This window comes from Oncorhynchus kisutch, linkage group LG27 (genome assembly GCF_002021735.2).
Source record: "Oncorhynchus kisutch isolate 150728-3 linkage group LG27, Okis_V2, whole genome shotgun sequence".
NCBI classification, from domain to species: Eukaryota; Metazoa; Chordata; class Actinopteri; order Salmoniformes; family Salmonidae; genus Oncorhynchus; species Oncorhynchus kisutch.
In genome coordinates, this window is record NC_034200.2 from 13,367,589 (window position 1) to 13,376,611 (window position 9,023).

At 42.2% G+C, this 9,023-nt stretch overlaps 1 protein-coding gene across 1 annotated transcript; it reads right to left on the reverse strand.

The window, feature by feature from the left end:
- Positions 1-899: 899 nt before the first annotated feature.
- On the reverse strand, positions 900-3,654 carry LOC109872185 (aquaporin FA-CHIP). The gene is made up of 4 exons (XM_020463325.2): positions 3,163-3,654; positions 2,137-2,298; positions 1,770-1,850; positions 900-1,512 (listed from the first exon to the last, which is right to left on the reverse strand). The coding sequence occupies exons 1-4, from the start codon at positions 3,523-3,525 to the stop codon at positions 1,336-1,338; spliced, it is 783 nt and encodes a 260-aa protein (XP_020318914.2). The 5' UTR covers positions 3,526-3,654; the 3' UTR covers positions 900-1,335.
- Positions 3,655-9,023: the final 5,369 nt, after the last annotated feature.

Sequence of the window (9,023 nt, forward strand, 5' to 3'; positions counted from 1 at the left end):
CACCATCGAGAGCATCCTGACCGGTTGCATCACTGCCTGGTATGGCAACTGCTCGGCATCTGACCGTAAGCCGCTACAGAGGGTTGTGCGTGTGGCCCAGTACATCACTGGGGACAAGCTTCCTACCATACCATCCTACCTATATACTAGGTGGTGTCAGAGGAAAGCCCTAAAGATTCCAGCCACCCTAGTTATAGACTGTTCTCTCTGCTACCGCACGGCAAGTGGTACCAGAGCCCCAAGTCTAGGACCAAAATGCTCCTTAACATCTTCTACCCCCAAGCCATAAGACTGCTGAACAATTACATAAAATGGCCACCAGGACTATTTACATTGACCCCCCCCCCCCCCCATTTGTTTTACACTGCTGTTTATTATCTAAGCATAGTCACTTTAGTCCTACTTACATGTACAAATTACCATGCCTAACCTGTAACCCCGCACATTGACACGGTACCGGTACCCCATGGATTTAGCCTCGTTATTGTTATTGTGTTGCCTTTTATAATTTTTTGGTTTAGTTTAATTTGGTAAATATTTTCTTAACTCTTTCTTGAACTGCATTGTTGGTTAAGGGCTTGTAAGTAAGCATTTCACCGTAAGGTCTACACCTGTTGTATTCGGCGTATGTGACAAAGTTTGATTTGAGTTAAGGAAATGGACTGATGATGACAAGGCTCCTGTTTCTTAACCTGATCACAGGTGTTGCTGTCGTCTTATGTTTTGATAGTGAAAATATCTTTATTTGTATCTCTCCACGGCCTTCACCCTCTGAGAAACACCTAAATTGTTTATGTGTTTGCCAAATTAATTGTCTTGGCTCTACGTTCTATGGAGATAAAATGAAAATAAAAAGGGCACTGTTATAGACCGGATACAGTTTATGAAGAGAAAAATGCCAGGAGGGGTACATCTGGTGTTTTATTTACTTACAAAAGTGAAAGACAATTCAAGATTGCAAACAGAAATATAAACTTTATACATCAAGAAATAAAATGTTTATACATAAAACAGTAATATAGAAAATATACAAAAAACAAATGACTCTGTACAGTATATAGAATACTGATAGGGGAAATATTTTAACAAAGAGCAAGATCTTCCAACAACTCTTGTATAAAGAAATATGTTTAATAAATGTTAGTGAATAAGCTACTTAAGTTCATTTTGGATACTAATCGGTAGTTCAGTAATGAATTCTTTCAAATTCATGATCAGTATTTTGAAATAACAAATGAACTGCTCCCATTCTAAAGGAAATGTAAATGTTTTCTTTACAGGAGTAAAGTTAGATATCCAAGGTACTATACACTCTATGGTGTTTCTCTCACAATATTACTTTGATGACATTTCTACTGCTGCGGTCTCTTCTCCATTGACATCATAGTCTCCCACAGGGCCACTGACCAGGACCCTCATGCGTTCAGGGAAGTCATCAAACTTGGGGTACAGCAGGAAGTCATAGACCAGAGCAGCTGCCACACCTCCGCACATTGGCCCCACCCAGTACACCTGCCAAGGTGCAAATAAGTCAATCGATTAATCAATGGAAGAACAGATTAAAGACAAAATATTTCAGGGTTAACTTTAACTTTGTTCTCAATAGTTTTATCTTAACTTGGACCGTACAATGAAACAATAGAGATGCTGTCACTCAGTAACTACTTTATTGAAAGTAGCTCAGCTTTGGCAATCATTTTCGAGGTTTATTGAATTCACTGGTCATGACATTGATGTCACACTAAATACACCGCTCCACTCCAATTTACCCAGTGGTTTGTGTAATCATTCATGATCAAAGCAGGTCCAAAGGATCGGGCAGGGTTGATACCGCAGCCAGTGTAGCTGATCTGCGCAAAACAACAAGAAAGAACAGAGACATGTATTAAGTCAATATGAGGGATGAGAAGATCGGATGTGAAATCTGTGGAAATGATCGTTTCTGACATGGTTGTAGGGTTAGGCCTACGGTTTAAGGGGCAAATTAAACAGAGTCAACCTTTCCACTGAGTAAAATGTAGCTTTTTAATTCAGTGGCGATTCATCATAATAATACTGTTGCTAAATCTATCGTTGTGAATCAGATGCGTGTTTTAGAGGAGTTACCTCGTTTACAAACTACTATAAGTTACTTACGGCTGCCAAGTGTCCCAGAGCGACAGAGAGCCCAATGGCCAGGGGGGCAGAGCCGGTGACGTCGTGCCGCCTTTTATCAGTGACAGCTATGACACACAGGACCAGCTGGAAGGTAGCCAGGAGCTCGATGCCAACGCCTTGGCTGGCAGAGACACCATTTAGCTACGAGAGGGAATGAGGAGGGCAAAAGGAGGAGCCGAACAAAAGCAATTTGTCAGTGTGGATCAGCGTTATGTTTTTCTCAACTGCCACGTCCCATTGTAAATATCTGGCAAAGCAAAAGCTTCTCTATTGAAGTGGATGAGGAGGAAACATTCTCATTGAAACTTCTAACGGGCTGATTATAGTCTAATTCTAATTTGGCAAAGTCTGAACAAGTCTTAGTATTCTCACTCACTGATATTTTACACGGTTAAAATAAATGTCGATCACTGATAATATATTCTCACAGACTTTGCTCATGCCCAATTTAAATACTTCTGAATTACTTTAATGCAAATAGATATGATGATCCTCTATATGAATAGCTCATATAATATGCATTTGTGTCTATAGGACGTGTGGAGGTTATGCATGCATGGGAAAGTAATTACCATGCAACAGTACACCCTATATTCGCTAGAGGACAGCAGAAGCACCTACGCTGAGTACGTGTTAGTGTGATCATAAACAACATCACATGATTCTGTTTGTCAACTATTTGCAGCCGGTGCATCAAAGCACACTCTAATCAACCATGAATGGCACCCCATTTGAGTCCCTTTAAAAATAATTAAACTAAGTTCAATCAACTCTTTTATCAATGCAGTGCACGCAGGTTCATGTGCATTACTCTTGGCCAACGACTATGAGATGCAATATTAATTGATCAAGAAATGAATGGATCAAACACTTCCCATAAAATGGAATTGAAAGCCAACATTTCTACTGAAACACCAGTAAATTGTTCTATTGAAAAGGACACACATAAACCACATATATCCAAATTTGCATTATATAAAACATGAACCAAAAAGTGCCACTCACTGCGTTGACCCCCAGTGCAGCATTTCCCTCTGGCCGGGTTCCATAGACAATACCACTGGCCAGTGCAGAGCCTAGCATCTGAGCCACGATGTACATCACCCCCTTGAACACACTGATCTGGCAGCTGGCAAGCATGCCCAGTGTCACTGCTGGGTTCAGGTGGGCTCCACTGATGTGGCCCAAACTCTGGGCCAGCGTGGCGATGGCCAGACCAAAAGTCAGAGAAACCTTCACCTCCTGGTCAGGAGAAGTGTTGTTTGAGTTCCCAATGGCAGCCGAGATGCTGAGGAAAATGAACATGGTCATCCCCACGAGCTCGGCCAGTACGGCCCTCCAGAAAGCCTTGCTCTTGAATTCTCTCATCTTGGCTGCAACCTGGGCCTATGATGTTCCTCTCGGAGATGGGATGTAGTGTGGTGTGTCAGTGGAACTCAAAAACATCATCAACAGGCTGCATTTATATGGCCTCTGCTGATAATGACAGGGGGGCAGGCTCTGAAAAAGTCAAAGGGAATGGCTTGCTGAATTAATGAGAAAACCCTCCCTCTTTTACTAGTCTCCCTCTCCCTATTTTTCTCTCCCCTCCTCCCATCCGTCTCTCGTTTCTCTTCTTTCTATCCCTCTCTCATTTTCCCCCTTCCCTCAGCTGCACTTACCTCCTTTTTTTCTTTGGACTTTTGGCTGTAGTGGTGTAACTGCTTAAGAGCTGGCAAATCAGAGCGGCTGCTCGTGTGGTCATTGTCACGAAGCAACACCCGTCCCACTCGTGTTAGAAGTTCAGAACGAAAGAGTCAATTTAATCATTAAACTAAATAATGAGGATTTCTATCAGCTCAGTCGAGGAGTAGATTAGATCTCACATTCCAGTGTGCGTACTTAATAACACCGGGCAAAGATGTCAACTCAATGTCTATTCCACGTTGGTCAGGGGATAAAGGCATAAATTAATTGGTGGGTGGGGTGTCCACCCAGGCCTACCCATGCCTCCTTCCCTGATGTTGGTTCAATGTCATTTTATTGAAATGTTATGGAAACAAGGTTGATTCAACCAATGTGTGCCCAGTGGGTTGTAATCAAGGCTGCATGAGATTTCTCATAATGTGACTCTGTGCAGCCAATGGCAATGTCCACTTTTGGTATGATGCCGGGAGCTGCTTGTGGATTTGACAGCTCTAAAGCAGTTCCACCTGAGATACCACCAAAACAACCACTATGCTGAATTGGCTGTCGGCTAGCCGGGATCTAGCCGGGATCTAGCTCAGTGGTGTAAAGTACTTAAGTAAAAATACTTTAACGTACTACTTAAGCAGTTTATTTGGGTATCTCTACTTTACTTTGCTATTTATATTTTTGACTACTTTGACTTTTTCTTCACTACATTTTAAGAAAAAACGTGTTACATTTTGAATGCTTAGCAGGACAGGAAAATAGTCAAATTCACGCACCTATCAACTGACCATCCCTGGTCATCCCTAATGCCTCTGATCTGATGGACTCAACACAAATGCTTTGTTTGTAAGTTTTGTCTGATTGTTGGAGTGTGCCCCTGGCTTTCCGTAAATAAAACAAAAACAAGAAAATGGTGCCATCTGGTTTGCTTAATATAAGGAATTTGAAATTATTTATACTTGTACTTTTGATACGTAAGTATATTTTAAACCAAATACTTTTAGACTTTTACTTTTACTTAAAAAAATGTTTTTTAAAAATCTTTTACTTGAGTCATTTTCTATTAAGGTATCATTTATTTTACTCAAGTATGACAGTTGGGTACTTTTTCCACCACTGATCTAGCCCAATGTTCAAATGGGAATACAGTGTCAGATATTTAACTTAATGTATTATCACTGTACTTCATCTAATAGCACAACCAATTCATCGAATAGCGTTGTGCCAGTAAGCAAAAGGTTGCTAGATTCAATCCCCGAGCTGACAAGGTAAAAATCTGTCGTTCTGCCCTAAACAAGGCAGTTAACCCACTGTTCCGAGGCTGTCATTGTAAATAAGAATTTGTTCTTAACTGACTTGTCTGGTTAAATTAAAAAAATTTAAAACCAAAATGGCCTGGATTACAGTTGAGATTACATTAAAAGAACATTATACAAGTGATCAATGCATTTGAGATTATGAGCATATATTTAGAACAATTGTGAAGATTTCCACAGAGCTACGACCTTGGCATGCTATCTTGAACATGCAGGCTTTCCATGATTACACAATAAGACATTTACAGTTACATTTAACTTCAAAATGTGGCCACGGATGTGGTAATTCTTTTAAGGTTGAATAAATACTGTTACATTAGTTTGCAAGATAACCTTGGGCTATTTACTGTCTTACAAAAGTCAGAATTGTGTTTGGTTGAGAACACAACCAAATATCAACATTTAAAGAATAGGACTAAAGAAAATCAAGTGCTTTTAAAGTGGTTTAACTTCAATTTTTGATTGAGATGGAGACGTGAATCCAACATATCAATTCTTATTTTGAGGACAAACGGAAATGAAAGCAAGTCTAAGTCAGTGGGACAGATGGAACTATCCAAAAAGAAGATGATTGATATTTGGTTGTGCTCACAACCAAACATAAATCAATATCTAGTTTGTCTAAAAATTTATAATTGATATTTTGGATTCACATCTCTACCTCAACCAAAAGTACGTACAAGTTAAAGAATAATAATCATTCTCATGATAACACATTGGTAGTAGTCAGTGATAAGTATCAAAGCTAAGCATGACTAGCCTTAGTTAAAACCCTGGATGGGAGACCAAATAGGTAACTGTAGATAGATCAACTCTCCAGTAAGAGTTGCTACCAAGCATAATGTTTTTATAAGCGCGGAAATCGACTCTGCCGCACGAGCATGCTTTTGCGGCACAGTCGATAGCGCGCCGGACCTCGGGCTAGAAGGTCGAGGGTTCAAGACCTGCTCCCTGCCTGTTTCATTACAGTAGATACAACGTTGAAAATGTGACATGGTTTCAAGTAAAAATTCAATATATACTACGTCCAAAAGTATCTGGAGACCTGCTCTTCGAGTTGATCCACCCTTTGTTGCTCCACTCTTCTGGGAAGGCTTTCTACTAGATTTTGGAACATCGCTGTGGAGACTTCCTTCCATTCAGCAACAACCATCAGGTCGGCACTGATGTTGAGCGATTAGGCCTGGCTCGCAGTCAGCGTTCCAATTCGTCCTAAAGGTGTTCGATGGGGTTGAGATCAGGGCTCTGTGCAGGCCAGTCAAGTTCTTCCACACCAATCTCTTCCACACAAACCATTTCTGTATGGACCTCGCTTTGTGCATGGGGGGGGGGGGCATTGACATGCTGAAACAGAAAAGTGCCTCCCCCGAACTGTTGCCACAAAGTTGGAAACACAGAATCATCTAGAATGTCAGAAATCGTATGCTGTAGCATGTAGACCAATATTCCTCCTCCACCAAACTTTACAGTTGGCACTATGCATTTGGGCAGGTAGCATTCTCCTGACATCCGCCAAACCCAGATTTGTCCGTCGGACTGCCAGATGGTGAAGTGTGATTCATCACTCAATCTTTACACCACTACAACCGATGCTTGGCATTGTGCATGGTGATCTTTGGCTTGTGTGCAGCTGCTCGGCCATGAAAACCCAGCTCCCGACGAACAGTTCTTGTGCTGACATTGCTTCCAGAGACAGTTTGGAACTCGGTAGTGAGTGATGCAACCGAGGATAGGCAATTTGTTTTACTTACTACTCGCTTCAGCACTCGGCGGTCCCGTTCTGTAAGCTTGTGTGTCCTACCACTTTGCAGCTGAGCCGTTGTTGCTTCTAGACGTTTCCACTTCACAATAACAGCACTGACAGCTGACCTGGGTAGCTCTAGCAAGGCAGAAATTTGACAAACTGACTTGCTGGAAAGGTGGCATCCTATGACGGTGCCACGTTGAAAATCACTAAGCTCTTCAGTAAGGCCATTATACTGCCAATATTTGTGTATGGAGATTGCATGGCTGTGCGCTCGATTTTCTCTGTCGGGAACGGGTGTGGCTGAAATAGCCAAATCCACTCATTTAAAGGGGTGTCCACATACTTTTGTCTATATAGTGTAAGTTATACAAGGTTTTTCCTATAATTAAAATGTGTTACAATGATGACATATTCCTGTGAAATAAAATTTATTTTCCACATAGATTCCATGTCACAATACGTTAACAAATGACATTGAAACAATCAATCCACTTGGCTACCTGCCGCCCCAAGGACTGAGAATACAGGACTGGGAAAAGGTAGGGGCGTGGATCAGAAAACCAGTAAGTATCTATTGCGACCACCATTTTCCTCATGCAGCACGACACATCTCCTTCACGTAGAGTTGATCAGGTTGTTGATTGTGGCCTGTGGAATGTTGTCCGACTTCTATTCAATGGCTGTGCGAAGCTTTGATAGCGGGAACTGGAACACGCCCCCGTACACATCCATCCAGAGCATCCCAAAGTTGCTCAATGGGTGACAAGTCTAGTGTGGAAGAACAGGCCATAGAAGAACTGGGACATGTTCAGCCTCCAGGAATTGTGTACAGATCCTTGCGACATGGGGCTGTGCATTATCATGCTATAACATGAGGTGATGGCGGCGGATGAATGGCACGACAATGGGCCACAGGATCTCGTCACGGTATCTCTCTGCATTCAAATTGCCATCGATAAAATTAAATTCTGTGTTCGGTAGCTTATGCCTGCCCATACCATAACCCCACCACCACCATGGGGAACTCAGTTCACAATGTTGACATTTTTAAACTGCTCGCCCACACGACACCATACACGTTGCCTGCCATCTGCCTGATAACCTTCGGAGAACTGGACACATGGACTGATCGTGGACTACAGTAAAAGACGTGCTGAACAGGCCCTCATTAACATCGACGGGGCTGTAGTGGAGCGGGTCGAGAGTTTCAAGTTCCTTTACTCCAGTCACCCAAGTCATAGACTGTTCTCTCTGCTACTGCATGGAAAGCAGTACCTGGGCGCCAAGTCTAGGACCAAAAGGCTCCTTAACAGCTTCTACCCCCAAGCCATAAGACTGCTGAACAATTAATCAAATGGCCACCCGGACTATTTACATTGACACCCCTCGACTGACCTGTACCCCCACACATTGACTCGGTACCGGTACCTCCTGTACATAGCCTCGTTATTTTTATTGTGTTACTTTGTTTTTATTTGACTGTTTTTACTTTAGTTTATTTAGTAATTATTTTCTTAACTATTTCTTGAACTGCATTGCTGGTTAAGGGCTTGTAAGTAAGCATTTCATGGTTACCTGTTGTATTCGGATGTGATAACGTGCGTCTCGGTGAGAGGTGTAGGAGTCAGGCGCAGGAGAGCAGGGATGTCTGAGAAGCGTGTTTAATAATATAGTCCACCAATACAAAAATGGCACAGACAAAAATCCAAAAACTACACTCTCGAATACTCAGAAACTCGTGCATACGCACGGAGGAACAAACACAGTTCCGACACTTTACATACACGATGAACAGCATTCTCACATAGGTATTCCTCTTGTCCAGATGGGTTAGGGCAGTGTGCAGTGTGGTTGAGATTGCATCGTCTGTGGACCTATTTGGGCGGTAAGCAAATTGGAGTGGGTCTAGGGTGTCAGGTAGGGTGGAGGTGATATGGTCCTTGACTAGTCTATCAAAGCACTTCATGATGACGGAAGTGAGTGCTACTTAGTCATTTAGCTCAGTTACCTTAGCTTTCTTGGGAACAGGAACAATGGTGGCCCTCTTGAAGCATGTGGGAACAACAGACTGGGATAGGGATTGATTGAATATGTCCGTAAACACACCAGCCAGCTGGTTTGCTCATGCT

What these genes read in the sequence shown, in the direction of transcription:
- LOC109872185 (XM_020463325.2), bottom strand. Translation starts at nt 3,525, where the DNA reads ATGAGAGAATTCAAGAGCAAGGCTTTCTGGAGGGCCGTACTGGCCGAG. An exon ending in CTCTGGGACACTTGGCAGCC is followed by an intron (nt 1,851 to 2,136) that starts GTAAGTAACTTA and finishes TGTTTTGCGCAG; the next exon opens with ATCAGCTACACTGGCTGCGG. An exon ending in ATGATTACACAAACCACTGG is followed by an intron (nt 1,513 to 1,769) that starts GTAAATTGGAGT and finishes GCACCTTGGCAG; the next exon opens with GTGTACTGGGTGGGGCCAAT.